Source organism: Motacilla alba, chromosome 15 (assembly GCF_015832195.1).
Source record: "Motacilla alba alba isolate MOTALB_02 chromosome 15, Motacilla_alba_V1.0_pri, whole genome shotgun sequence".
Lineage (NCBI taxonomy): Eukaryota > Metazoa > Chordata > Aves > Passeriformes > Motacillidae > Motacilla > Motacilla alba.
Window position 1 is genome coordinate 8,409,491 of NC_052030.1, and position 14,336 is coordinate 8,423,826.

At 45.9% G+C, this 14,336-nt stretch overlaps 1 protein-coding gene across 3 annotated transcripts in view; it reads right to left on the reverse strand.

The window, feature by feature from the left end:
* Nucleotides 1-14,336, reverse strand: part of ULK1 (unc-51 like autophagy activating kinase 1) — a 76,259-nt gene that overhangs the window by 23,273 nt on the left and 38,650 nt on the right. For 2 of the 3 annotated variants that reach the window (XM_038151964.1, XM_038151962.1), the window contains exons 12-16: nucleotides 11,458-11,508; nucleotides 5,044-5,132; nucleotides 2,815-2,980; nucleotides 1,531-1,591; nucleotides 1,140-1,229 (exon numbers count right to left, since the gene is read on the reverse strand). In XM_038151964.1, coding sequence (XP_038007892.1) covers nucleotides 1,140-1,229; nucleotides 1,531-1,591; nucleotides 2,815-2,980; nucleotides 5,044-5,132; nucleotides 11,458-11,508 — 457 coding nt within the window. The remainder of the gene's footprint in view (nucleotides 1-1,139; nucleotides 1,230-1,530; nucleotides 1,592-2,814; nucleotides 2,981-5,043; nucleotides 5,133-11,457; nucleotides 11,509-14,336) is intronic. The other variant, XM_038151963.1, reaches the window with a different exon arrangement.

The following is a 14,336-nucleotide window of genomic DNA, read 5'->3' on the forward strand; positions in this document are numbered from 1 at the left end:
AGCTTAGCAGGCCATGGCATAAGAAGCCTCATGCAATTAAACTCCACACTATGGTACACGCTTGCCAATTAATCTGATCACGTCAGCGAGGCTCTGAGCTATATTATTCTCTGTTAAATTTGTATGCTTTGAGGCTATGTTTTGTCATTTTCTGGGCTCTGTTCATGACAAATGTGTTCAACAAACAGCCTGGGACTATATTTTCTTCTTAAAAAAGATTTTAGGGTCATCCATCTCCCAGTGTGAAATCCCCTTAAACCATCCTCCCTCGACAGGTGCCATATTGACAGAACAGAAGATGAAAGCTGTCCTGCTTCCCCAGCAGGCAAGAACAAGATGGGAAGCAACACAAGCAGTTCCCTGCAAGCTAAGCACATACCCTAAAGCTTCAGGGCCCAGAGTCAAGGGGATCACCTTCCAAAGAACATTAACACCTTCGGAACACAAAAGTGTCTGGTCCCTCTGGGCAGTTGGTACTGTTACGTGTGGGCAGCTGTCACCTACAGCACTTCTAAAGGCCAAAACTGAGTTTAGAGCAACTGGTTTAGTTGGAATGAAGCCCATGACCACGCCTGTTTGCACATGCTCCTCCTACTCCTGCATCCCCCATTAGTAAACAAGGTCCAGTGTCAGCATTACTTTCTAGAGACACAGCACAAGGAGCTTTTCAACAAACCACAAACAACTAAGCAGGCCCTCATCTGCCCTTCAACAGCAAGGGGAGATGAGCAACACTCCCCCACACTTGTTCAGTAAATTAGAATTAGAAACAAGGGTCTTTAGCTAGAATTCTCCCCAGCTCTGAGGGCTGGGCACTGGGGGAACGTGCCAGCAGAGTACATTTACCTTCTGCTTGAGAACAATCCCTGCCCCCTCAGAGAACAGAGTTAATTCCAGCTCTCCTGTGTTCTCTCCTAGCCCCTCCTGAGAGCCAGAAGAGGGAGAGACAGGCTCAGTAGTTGGGACTGATCAGTGCCCAAGGCTGGGGAGTTTCTCCTGGGTGTTTCTTGTTACCCATTAATTAAGAGGAGAGATGTGGATCTTGCCCAGCACACCAACAGCAGTAAAATCCCCCCTGGAAGTCAGTGGGAGCTGGACTATTCAGTGTTGCACAGACACCACCAAACAGTTTTTCTTACCCAGACGGGCTTGGAGAACTGCTGTATGGGGGTGATGGAGACGGTGTCCTCCCCTGGCTTTCCAAGCCTGCTGAAGTCACCAGGGAACTCCTGAGGAAAACAGAAAGAACTCAGCTGTCAGAGCCTGGGAACCAACCCTGTTTCCCTCCTACAAAGCACAGCAACAGAGCTCTGTCTGCCCAGCAGCCCTTCAGTGGGAGCTCTGGGAACTGTCATCCTGCTCCCACCACATGAAACTGAAAATGGTCAGAACCAGGCAGGTGACAGACTTCCCTGGAAAAAAGGCTGATAACCCAGGAATATCTTCCATTCCATCCACCAGAACCCCACAGTCCCAAACACCCAGCAGGCTCCAGTGGCTGGACAATATCAGGTGCCTTGGTGGTCTTACCCACTGTACATCAGGCTGTCCTGGATTGGTTTCCCTCCTGCAGCCTCAGCAGCTAAATCACCTGAGGAACAAGGAAGTGCAGAAAGAGATTAATTAAAGATAATTTTCTTAAAAACCTTTATGCATTCATAGCAATTGAGATTTTGTGTAGAATTTCCTGCTCCTCCAAGCCCTGCAGAGTTGTTCCTGATGTCAGTGTTTTGCAAACCACACGTGGGCTGAAGCTGAAGCTCATGGTGGATGCTGCTAATCCTTACACACTGAAGTTGTGGAAAATTTAGGCTGAAAGCAAGTCCTCTTGAAAGGGGGCTTGACAATCCTGACAATCATTTGAGGCCCAAGAGGTCCATGTCCACTTGGTGCAAGTCACTGGCTGCTGTGTACAAGTGGCACAAGATCCTCATGGTGCTTTGGAACATCCCTGTCCTCCGTGGCAAAAATCCAGGGCAGCCAAACGAGCTGGCAGCTGGATACACAACAAACATCTGAACACTGGGAACATGACCAGCACCAGGCAAGTGTGTACTGGTCCCACCATTGATTCCAGGGAAAACACAAGCTCCTCCTTATCATAAGGATTGCAATGATCTTCCCCTCCAAATTCCTGTTTTAAACAAGTGGTGCAACTGTGAAAAGGAGGAATCATAGCATTTATCACCAAGTTCCAACTCAGCAAAGCATCACACACGGGCAAGGTTGAACAATGTCCTTCTGCTGGTTAAGTAAGAACTTGTGCATGGACATACTTAGGCATGTGGCTGAACTGTGGCCTGGTTCTAGGCACATCTGTATTTTCAAGCAAGTCCTATCAAAGTATAAACACACATAGGTCCTAGAATGAAATTTAGAGCACTTGAAGAAAAAACAACAAATTTTAGTTTTTCTTGGGGATTTTTGTAAAATCCAGCTTGCTGGCTTAAATCCTGTCTTGGACTGTGATGCTGAGTGAAACTGAAGACAGGATAACAAGGTAAAAGCTTCTGTGAGAGAGACTTTTCCCAGTGAGCCTATTTATCTTCTTTTCCAGTTGGATTTCCAGGTTCAATCTCTTATTGAGGTCCTCACATAATCTTGAATCTCAAATCCTGTCTTTAAAGGTAATTACAAAACATCCTATGAAACTAGCCAGTGAGCCAGATGTCTCTACCAGCTTGAAAACAAAACCACTCCTACTACTCAGTCCAAACAAACAAGTTTAATCACTCTTTCAACTTTTCAATATCTATCCTTAACATCCACATCCCCCTCTGCTCAAAACATCTGCATTTTCAGAAACCACCTTACTTGAGAACTGTGCTGGGACCATGACAAAGTCATCTGTGTCACAGGAGGAATTCTTGCTGCTGCTTCCTGCAGAGTCCTTGGATCCGTGCAGAAACCCGGGAGAATCCTGGGTAGGAGATGCCAGTGCCTTCTCCTGCAGCTGCTGCTGCATCTCTCCAAGGGACTGCTAAGTCAAGGAGAAAACAAACACTGCCTTCAGCACAGCTACTTCATCATTCTGCTCCATCCTTTAAACTCAGCTGTACAAGGCTACAAACAACATTTTGCTGATAAACCAGGGCTGATGGTTTGCCAGAAGCAGCTGTTCAGACTGCTGGAAAGGAACAGCCTTTTATGTCCCTGTCAGAACAGTGCATCTTTTGTTACACAAAACATACTTCCAGTGTGTCTGATGCTCCACAGATAAGAAAAATTCACTCAAAGTATTGCATCCCTCTGCTGAGGTTTTCTGCATCAATCACACATTTTCTACCACCTCACTTTAGTATGGCTGGGAACATGAGAGGAGCTTTCAGAGATACTTTTGGTTGTTCTTTGGGGTTATGTTTTTTCTGGTTTTTTTCTTAAAAACAGAACCATCTGGTCTCTATTTGTGCTCTTGCTGCACTTGGTAACATGGAGATAAGTGTTCCTGAACTTCCAAGACCACCCTGTTTTGCTGTACTGCTGCTAAGGAGCTAAAGAAAGGCCCAAAAGAGATTAAACTTTCAGCAGATAAACAGCTCACAGCTGTCAGAGCCAGGACAGTCCCTAAAAAGTCCCATTTTCCTGCTTCCTTCAGCTAAATGATGGACAGCCCCACAATCCCCTCCCACTGCAGACAGATGGAGGAGGCTGGATGGTTTATAAAGGTTTAAGGCAGCTGAACTGCCCACAGAGCAGATCACAATCTTTATCCTCATGCATTTCCAGGCTGAGAAAGACTTGAAGCAGCTTTCACTTGGGCCTCATTAAGACCTTGCTCACCCTGCAGAGACTCCTGCTGCAGCCGTGGGGACTCCCTCTCTGCACACACAGGACATCCAGGCAGAAGGAATTCTCCAGCTGTCAAAGTTGTCTCTTTTCCACCCAATCTGCAAACTCTGCCCTGCAGATGTGGCATTTTTCCCAGACTGAGCCAGCACACCTCCATCAGCAAAACCTCCAAGGGCAGAGCAGGAGAGGTGCAGTAAACCTCTAACATGGGACCCCCTCCCAGCCTGGCAGTGATTCTCTACCATCCCTAAGCTTCCCAGACCAGGAAAGCTCAGGAGAGTGAGTCTGCTTTTCACACCATCTGCTCAATCCTGGAGTCTTGTGGCCAGGAGGGCCTCAGCCAACCACCCTCCACCTCAGGCTGCAGGGAGGAAGCTCTCAGGGACACAGTTAGGAAACATTCAGAGGGGAGCAGACCTGTCTTCTCTATCCAGCTCACATCATGAGCACCTACATCAACTTCTGATGGTGCCCCTCAGTCTTTCCCATATCAAATTGAGATACTTTGGCCCAGGGAAACTCAGAGAACAGAGCAAAAACCAGTCATGCCAGGGAAAAAAAAGTCCCATCCTTCTCCCTTCCCTTACCAATCACACCAGCAGCATTCCTGAGTTCAAAGTCAAAGGCAGCTTTCACCAAGAGCCTTCAAAAACAACCTTTCAGTTCAGCGAGCTGAAGGAATGTCACTTCACTGGTCACTTAAATATTCTGCCCTCCAGAAAAGTTTTCACCATTTTGGGTAACCAGAGAGAAAATCCATCAGTTCAGATCATCTTTCATGAGACCACTGGACTGTGGCGGGTCTGGTGTGAGCAAACAGCTTTGCTGAATGTCCCTCTGTGGTGCCTGGACATGCTGGTCAGAAGGAGGTGGATATACTGTCAGGCTGCAGAGACTCTGCTTGAACACACAGAATGTGCAGCCAGGGAAGCAGAGCTACACCCTGAATTAGCAACTGGTTTGGGTTCCAAGGAGCTTTCCATCTCTGCCAAGACAAGCCAGTGCTGCTCATACCAACTTCTTTCATAATGGCTTCTCATCCAACAGGCAATGGCACACTGAAACATGTCTTGGGGAGAGTAAGCCAACCTTCAGGATCCAAACCCTAAACTGGAGAGAGCACTGCACCAAGCCCAGCCAGAACTACAGTGTTCAGTGATTGCACCAGGAGAGCACTAAAGCAGAGCCCTCATTTCCAACACACAAGCAGGAAAACCATTAACACAAACAGTGCAGGCTCTGAGCTGTACTTACAGGAGGTGATGCCAGGTGGGAAGTGGATGAGCTGCTAGAGGAACTACCAGAGCCAGAGCTGGGATAAGAAGGCATTGGCACGGAAGCAGCTAAAACCAGCAAAAGAAAAAACCAAAATAAGTGGTTAAACCAAGATCAAGCAATAATAAAAAGTCTTCTTCATCTTTTCCCATCAGATTTATCTCATGCACCATCATGTGTCTCATGTATCGTATGTGGTCAATTAAAGGAGAACAAAAGAAAATCAGCATTCTGTTCAGTTATGTGATTCACATGCATCCACTCCTCCGTGCCCACTCTCACAGGTCTGAGAACTCCTGACCGAGATCAGATGCTCACTCAACCACTGACCTACCCAAGAAGCAAGATGGTTTTTGCCCTAAAGAGCCTCCAAAGCATCTTTGTAAATGCAGGGAAAGAGAAACAGAAAAGTGAACAGAATTACTCTTGTCTGGGGCAGAAGCCAGGAGCTAGACCATACCCTGACAGATTCTTCCTCATGAGACCTCAGGGCTTGGCACACATACATCAAATATTGGGAGGTGTGTGCCAAGTTACACACATGCCTGCTCAAAGCCTATGTGTTTGCTGTCCAAACAGCCACTCGGGCATCCCAGGCCATGTGCTCCTAGCAAAAACCCAAAACCCAACAAAAAACCTTCAAGGGGGTTTCCTCCAGGAAATAGTGCATTGCTTCCTATAGCTCAACTTGGTCACTTCTGCAAGTTAAACATGTTTTGGTTATTCAATATCTTTGTACAGCAATTGTTTCCATGGCACAGGCCATCCCTGCGTTCCTCCCTTTTATGTTTTATTGCTCAGCATAGGAACTGCCAATTTTATTCACTTCTTTGTTGCACTGGCCTTTGTAACCCTCACAAGGCCTAAAGCTTACATTGAAAGGCCTGGTTAGCACTGACCTTCAGGCAGAAAAGATGATTAAGGCATCAGAGGAGAAAAGAATATTTAATTCCAATAACTTATGCAAGTGAGGTTCAGTAAATAACAGAAGAGCTCAGCTCAGCCAAGCAGGGAGACAGTCAGAGGTAACAATGGCTCTTCAAAGGACTTTGAAGTAGTTAGTGGTTCAAATTCCCCAGTTCACATGCACAAGACTGAACAGCACAGAAGAGCCCAAAATCCCCACTTCAAGGCAGCCTGAAGTCAGATTTTACACTGGAACCATTTTGGTATTTGAATGACTTAAGATAGAGATCAGAGACAATGCTTAATTGAGGAGAGGAACACTTTGCTGCTCTTCCATTAAGCTGGAAGAGAATTAGCACCTTCTATCAAATTTCTACCTTTACAGGACCTGTGCTAATGACTCCATACCTAATACAAGGGAGATTAATAACACCTAGAAGAGGAATGCTTCTGTCTGAAGTAAAACTACCTCTGTCATTAATCCCATTAGATACTATAAAGTACTTACTCTATTCAACAGGCTGGAAAAATAAAAGTCCATTTCTCTGCAATTAACTGTTGAAACAGTGTTCTAATGATAAAAGAATGGGAAAATATGCCTTTTAATAAAAGGCTTTAGGAAATCTTTCCATGCAGCCTATCAAAGAAGGTTAAAGGATGATTGGACCAGAGTCTTTTATCACAAAGAGAGCAATCACTGAGACACTGAATGCCCCAGTCAGAGAGAGATGTAAGAAGATCCAACAGCAGGAAAGAGAAGCCAAAGCAGGGTAGACTTAAAATATATATTTTAATGTAAGTAACTGAGCACTTTAACAGTTTAAGCAGGGTCACAGTGATCTCCTCCAGCCTTTGCCAGCATTAACAAGTAGGAACCCACAGCAGGATGGTGGCACGGGGCTGGACACACTTTTAGCTTCTGCATCTATTCTGCACCAGATTTAGTGCCCTTGGTGGGCTGTGCTGTTGTGACACACTGCCCTGGCTCCTGTACAGCAGCAGGGATGGAGGTATCCCAAGGATGGGTGTTCTGGGAGGTCAGTCAGGGGTTTGGCATGGAGAGCCACTCTGTCCACAGCCAGCACAGCTGCCTTCCCTCCCCACACTCAGAGAACACACACAGAGGCCTGAGAACTTGCCTGTAAAATGAAAAGCTCTGTCCTGCCTCTATCACACTGCTTTTGATCTCCACAGTCCTCCCACAGAGCCTGCAGAGCAATTCCTAGGTCCCTCCCTATAAAAATACTAGAAAGGAGGGGAAAAAGGTCCTCCCCCATTTGTCCTGCCAGCTGCTACAGAACAAATCACCCATGTACACATAGCCCTTCCTGTTATGGAAGGGTGCTTTTTTTAAAAAAGATAAGTGAATTCTCTACTGTATCCACACATGCCTGATGCAAGACTTGCACCACCATTCATTTTTCCTGGAATGAGCATTTTTGTTAGAGTCATTCCAGTTCTCTCACAAGGTCCCCTCCAGCCTATTTTGGTTCTGTGATTGTTGATTTAAACCTGGCTAGAATTGAGACACTTCTATTTTTGACTCTTTGCTTCAGATAGCTTTTCATTAATCAGGAGGGAAGACAAGCTGGCAGACTTTGCCATTATCTGAAACTCAAACTCAGCTGCATGAAGCACTCCTTTAGATACAACCTCTATTAATCACTGCTCTTATTTAAATCCCTTTGAACTCCCCAAATTCACACTAATGCTGTGAGCTCCAACTCAGAAGGTCCTGACAGTCCAAACAGACTTTGATGCATGCAGAACCATGAGGTTTGGCTCTGACAAACCCTCTCTGACCTCCACATCCCTGCTGGGGCATTTCTGGTGTCAGCCAGGTAGGCCAGCTTGAAAGAAAGACGCCTGCTTCCATCTCCTCCACACACCCAGGCACTCCCAGTTCAAAATTAAAAAGGGTGCAAACATTTGGCTCATCATGTTTTCAGTTGAGTCTGAATGTGGGGAATGTTAACATGAATTGTAGGCTCCCACCCAAATCCAGAAATTGCTGGATTGTAATTGTAATGTAAATAAGTCTGTTTTCATAATTGTCCTCTCCAACTTGCTCCAGCAACAAAACAGTCATCCTGCACATTGTGTAACCAATGCCAACTGGTTTCAAAATGGGAGAGCTGGGAGCCATAAAGGCAAGCCTGTGCTCCAGCTGTGTGGATCCTGATACTAGATCCTATACTCATAAAAATAACTTCTGACACATCATCCTACCAGAGGCTCAGTTGTCCTAAAAATATCCAACCCTCAAGTTTTATAGAAAAGCTTTATTTGGAATCTGAGTTCTACATACACTGGAGAGATGCACTTTCCTGATTATCCTGATTCAATTAAAACCACTCATCAAAAAGTTCTTTAATGGCAATCTCTGACAAGGCAATAAAGTTTGAGTGCAAACTCTGAAAGGACTTGTCCAAATAAGCTGTTTTTTAGAGTTTAAAAGTCTGCAGCATTAAAACCTTTTATATGCAAAAGTCATGGGGATTTTTTGCTAGTTTTCACCTGAGTATTTTATGTACAGTAAGATTAAAAAGATGGCAAAAGTCAAGCTAAGCCTGACTGGTATTTCAGACAGTGAAGCACCCATGCACTTCTGAACCATAACCGCTCACCTTTCAAGCTCTCTTAACTCAGAGTCAAGGAGGCAGCAGCTTCTCATTCATTAAAGGCAGGAGCAGAAAAACCTCCAAAATATTCTGCACGGGTACCAATTACAATGTGTTTACTGAGAGAAGACTTGCACAAGCATCTAATTATGCCTTCTCCTGTGTTATTACTGTAACACACGGCCCCATACCATATGCTGATCAGACCTGGCTACAGACAGACGACAGTCTGACTAGACACAGCATTTTAAAGCTTTTATTAATAAATTTTTACACATCTAAAGTACATGCTCAGTCACAGGTACAAAACCCACAATATAAAATAAATTATAAATAAACAAACAAAAAAATATGAAGTACAGCATCTTAGTTAACAAAGCCCAAGGGCCCTGAACCCAGTCTCCAGGGAGGAAGATGAGAGAAGGGACATGAAAACAACCATCCCTCAAAACAGCAGGGAAGAAGAGATGCTTGTAAGAAATGTCTTATTGAAAGATTTTTGAAGGAAATGTTGATTTTGCAGAAGCATTTCAAAAAACATGCAAATGCATTTCAACAAGGGGGATCCCCCTGCCTCAGCAGCTTCAAAATTGTCCACCTGCAGAATGATCTACACTTGAGGACTCATCAGTTTTCCAGAATTCCAAAGTTCCATTATATTAAAAAAACCCTCAGATGTGAATGACAGTGGTAGCTAATTATCAGCTCTCAAGGAGAGCAAGAATGCAAGGCCCACTCTTCATTGCTCAGCTCTCCACTGCATGAGGGCTCTAATTCAGTCTGAGCACGACCATCATGGCTCAGATGCAGCTCTTCTTCTCTTTGGTGCTTCCTACACTCGTGATGCTGAGCCACGTGTTGAGATGAAGCAGCACAGCGAGGTTTTGGACTCACCCTAGCTCTGCACACAGACTCAGGGGAGGCACCCCCTGAGAACTGCAGCCCTGCCAAGACACTTCAGCTACAGCTGTGCAAGGGTCAAGCCCACTGCCATGCTAGACAGCATTCCATACATCTCAGGTGAGTTCTTCTAATGGAGATCACCATAACCCAGCCTTTCCTGAGACACTGGCTCTTCTCCCTCCTATCAGAAATCAAAAAGACCACAGGCAGCCTTTCTCCTCCAGGCTCTTCAGCACATGTCCAAGGGGCTCTGATCCATCACTGATGTTTGGCAGTAGCAGAGACCTCAGAGCACACTACCAGAACTCCACTAGCAGATTTCTGTGCACCACAGCTTGAACATCTCCAGCAAAAGGTTGATATTTCTCCCACGTCTTCAAAACCAGTAGCAGTCTCTCCTGCCTGGAGAGGACTCCAGGCTGTGGACGTATGTCCGGAGGCGAGGATCAGCAGGGTGACAGAGAGGTCTGGAGTTTGCATAGGCCTTACCTGCCTGTAAAGGTGCTTTTTTCCTTGGTCCTTGACCCCACACCATTAACCTTGGTGCAGCTGGTGGCAAAGGCTGAGCTACATTGTCCTGCTCATAATGGCACCTCTGGTTCCTGCACAGCAGGTGTGCACCAGTCGGAAACCGGGGCCAAGTCAGGAGAACCCTCTCCTGTTTTTCTGGGGTTTTCTGCTCCCCTGGCCAGTGAAGCAGGGGGACAGCTGGAGGTAGGAGGTGAGCTGGTGGGCATGCAAGAACATCCTGAGGGGGACATCTTCTGCCCACAGGGGGATCAGACTCCGAAGGGCTTCTTTTCCCATGCAGCCGCAGGACAGCAGGTGCCAGGAGCTGGGCTGGCTTAGGAGCAGCCCTGTAGGGCCAGAGTCCTTTCCTGCCCCGTGCTGCAGGGCTGGCCCCACATCCTGCTGGCACAGGTGGGTTTAGGGCCCTGGCTGCTTTGAAAGCTCCCCTAAACCAGAAGCGTCTTTTCTTGCCCGCAGGACGATCACCTGAGTGCACAGGTAAAACCTCATCAGGGACAACTCAGAAATCCTGCTCTGGCAGCAGGAAAGCAAGAGAGGCTCAGGAGTGATGTGGATATCAGACAAGATGTGTCTGTGCATGACACACATCCAAGAGGGAAACTGGGTTTGTGCTGGACATATTTCCTCCAAGACTTTGCACTGGACACCACAAATTAGTCACTGATGAAGATTCTTGGTGCTATATTTACTCAGGAGATAAAATGTCTGGGAGAATCCCTCCAGAGAAGACAACCACACACAATTCCTCTAACCCAAGTCTCCTGGCCAGAGGACTATGATGCCCCATGCACTGGAAGCAACTCTGAATTGTTTGCTACCAAAAACAAACCTCTGAACCTTCATACATGTGGCTGCAACTTTTCCAAAGTTTTGAATCGAAAGGAGGAAGAGAGAACTTGCAATGGCAATCTTTGTTTTGGCCAGCTCCCACAAAGTAATAAATGTAATCTTTCTAAAACAGGATGTATCAAGAACTTCGATGTAAATGATGAAACAAGATTCCATAGCCAGAAAATTTGGCTCTTGCACAGCCAACCTGGCAAGCAGGGCCAAGAGTGCCAGTTTGCACCATTCCCCAGCCTGAATGGTGCTACAGGTGAGGATGAAAAGCAAGACCATGAGGCAAAATGCTGTGTACCTACAAGCACCCCACTGGCCAAGCACTTCACACAAAGCAGCTGAATACATTTCAAAACTACGTTTGCTTCCACTTTAGGTTTCTAAATATCCCAAATCATCCCTTTGAAGATAACTCAGTAAAATTAAATACGTTTTGATGGCAAAATCTGGATGTGACACATTTATAAACACTGAATCCCTGCCTAAATAACTAAGGAAACATAAAGCAGTATTTTTCTTTCCTTTTGAACTAACAGCAAAGGAAGTCAGGCCATGGTTCAAAAACAGTTGTAATCAAAAATGCAATACTTACATTTTTTCATAGAGGCACTTGCATCCAAGAATGGGTGATGGAAAAATTCATCTGAAAAAAATCAAGAACAATGACTCAATGAAAGAAAATGCCTGTAAGAAGTTTACAAAGCAGATAAAACACAGGAAGTTACAGGGTTATACAGTGATTTTTTCCATGCAACAATGGAAGCTGACTGACTATGGTTGCATATAGAAGTGGTCAAGACTACAGGCTGGAGACTGGATGCAGGACCTGCTCATGAAAGAAGGATGGGAAATTAATTGGATCCCTGGCTAATCAGGATGGTGAATCACCCTAAATGTAGGGATCCAGGGGAGCTGTATTTATCACACTGCACTGCCACTCACTCCACGGAATAGGGATGATGGACAAAAAGACTTCCACTGAGTGATGTTCCGTGAGACAGACTCAAACCCATCATGTTCTGAGGGCAGAAATGCATTTTTTAATGGGCCACTCCAGAACCACAGCCCAGAACTCCCTCCCTTTCATATCTAACACAACTGCTGCTTCCTCCCCTCATTATGGGAATTCATTCTACAGATCCAGGCCAAGAAAAGCTTCTGTCCTGGCTTGCTGAACACTCTCTGCACGTTTGCCTGTCCTCACAAGCAGCCACTTCTCCCAGTCCCTTCATCTCTGATTCACTGCAGCTCTGTGCCAGAGCCCTCTCCTATCACAATCATCAACTCAGTCTTTTGGGAGTGTCAGCCATAGATCAACACTGATTACTGAGCTTCAGCTTCTTTCCCAGAATGGATTTCCTGTTGCAACACCCAAGGTTTACAAACTTCTTCTGTAAACAGCTCCTCTTCGGGAGCTGAGCTTTCCAGAATGTAGTCACTGGGTTTTTTGTTTGTCTGCTTTTTAACCTTAAACAATCCCTGTCCCCCCAGCCTCTCGTTGCCACTGCTGTGCCAGGGTGCTGCAGCCAGAGTGCAGTGGTCTGGAGCTCAGCCCAAGACAAGGAACAGAAATCTTTGGCAGGCAAAGCTGGCATCTCAGAGATTAGATCTGCTGTGGATGGAGAACATCCCCATCCTGTGGGAGCTGCTCAGCTGCTGGGGTTTCCTGCTTCTTTTTCAGCTTGCTGCACTAGAGGAGGGTACCATCCCTCAGCCAAGCTCACTCAACTGAGGGGGTGGAAATGATGATTTCATTCACTTTTCCCCCTCTCCACTCCAAACTACTTATTAGCTGTGCTTGCAAAGCAAAATTCAAACAACCCAGCTTGTAATCATCAGCAGGAAACTTGCAACTTGAAACCCTCCTGGTTTTCCTTTAGATAATCTTGAGATTGCAGAGAGCATCAGCTCCTGGCAGAACAGCAGCTGGGACACACAACAAGTAGATGAAGTTTCAAGCTGATGAGTTGCTGTTGTGTGACTCAACTGAGCTCTGTGGAGACCACTGTGACACCTCCAGGCAGAGGGTCTCAGGGAACAAGGAACAGCAGGAAACCCTCTCCTCTGGGGACATGCCAATTTATTGATAAAAATGTGATTAAGGACAGGAAAAATCTCAATACTGCAAGATGTGCTGTAACTGTTGCCCAGAGTGATATCAAACGCTACTGTCTCGAATTTCCAAGTGTTAGACATGGACTCATGCACTCTTCTCCCAAGAGGTACCAAACCAGCTTACATGGGCTAAAAGGGTTTGCCAGACAATTTCTGACAGCAGGGAATCAAGAACATCAAAGACACCTTCTCCTGAAATGCACAGCAACATGAGAGAAGAGGTATAGAACCACAGCCCAGACAAAAGATCTGCAGGGAATAACCCTGGCAGGTGATTCTATCCAAGCCAGTCTGTCAGGAGCTTCAACAACTCACTTTTCAAAAGCTCATTCTCTCACTTCTACACTCCAGTAACCAGTCCTTGGCATTCATCACTGGGTAACTATGATCAACCTCAGGTAATCCACAGCTGCTTATCCAGCTGACCATCCCCAGAAAGGCTTTCCTGGTATCTCTAATCCAAAAGAATAACAGAGGGTGCAAAACAATTCCTCTTCATCACCTAGCATGTGCTGCCCAGGAGGAAACAACCTACCTGAGCAGATAAGCAAACAAAAACCCAACAGAAACCAACCCTCAAACTCCAGAAATATCAAACTATTTTACCCAAGTCTGACTAAAAAGCAGCATCCTGAACACACACAGGATGTGTTTGCCTTTAGATGACCTGGTCCTTTCAGTGATTCAAGGAAAGGCTCCACCTCTGTCTGCTTTCCTCTAGGGCATGGCTTTCCCTAGGAGGTTCTTCAGACCTTTGAGCTCAGCTAAAACACATCTGCAAGATGCTGCCAAGTCAGAACCACCGGGCTCACAATGAATTATCTCAGTTTGGAAGGAATTAAGACAAAAGAGGAAATCCTCATGTCAGCCAAATCAGGAGACTGAGATAAAGGCTTGGAGAACTTGAGCCCTGAGAAGGACCAAGGCTTCCTTCCACAGAAACTGGAGAAGGAGGGGAGGGTCTGCAAGCAGCTGCATCTCCTGGCTCAGATTATCACAGCAAACCCTGAGAAGCAGAGGGTAGTGACTGGCTGGTTCAGGAAATGAGTGCAGCTTGCAGCTCTGGGAAAAAACTGTCACAGAAAAGCATGGATACACAAGACATATTTTACCTAGTAGCACACTTAACCACAGCTCAGAGAGATGATAAAAGCAGAAGCCAGGACAGGGAATGCAAGTAACAAACATATGCTGAAAGTCTGCCAAATCTCCTTGGTTTACAAAATTGTACTGGAATCAGCACTGACCTTTCCAGCACATAAACTAAAACCCCCAAGATTATGCAACCCTCCAGGCACAGGTGAAATCCAGGCATTTGGATGCTTCTCCTAGCTCCAGCCAAAAGCACAGAGGCTT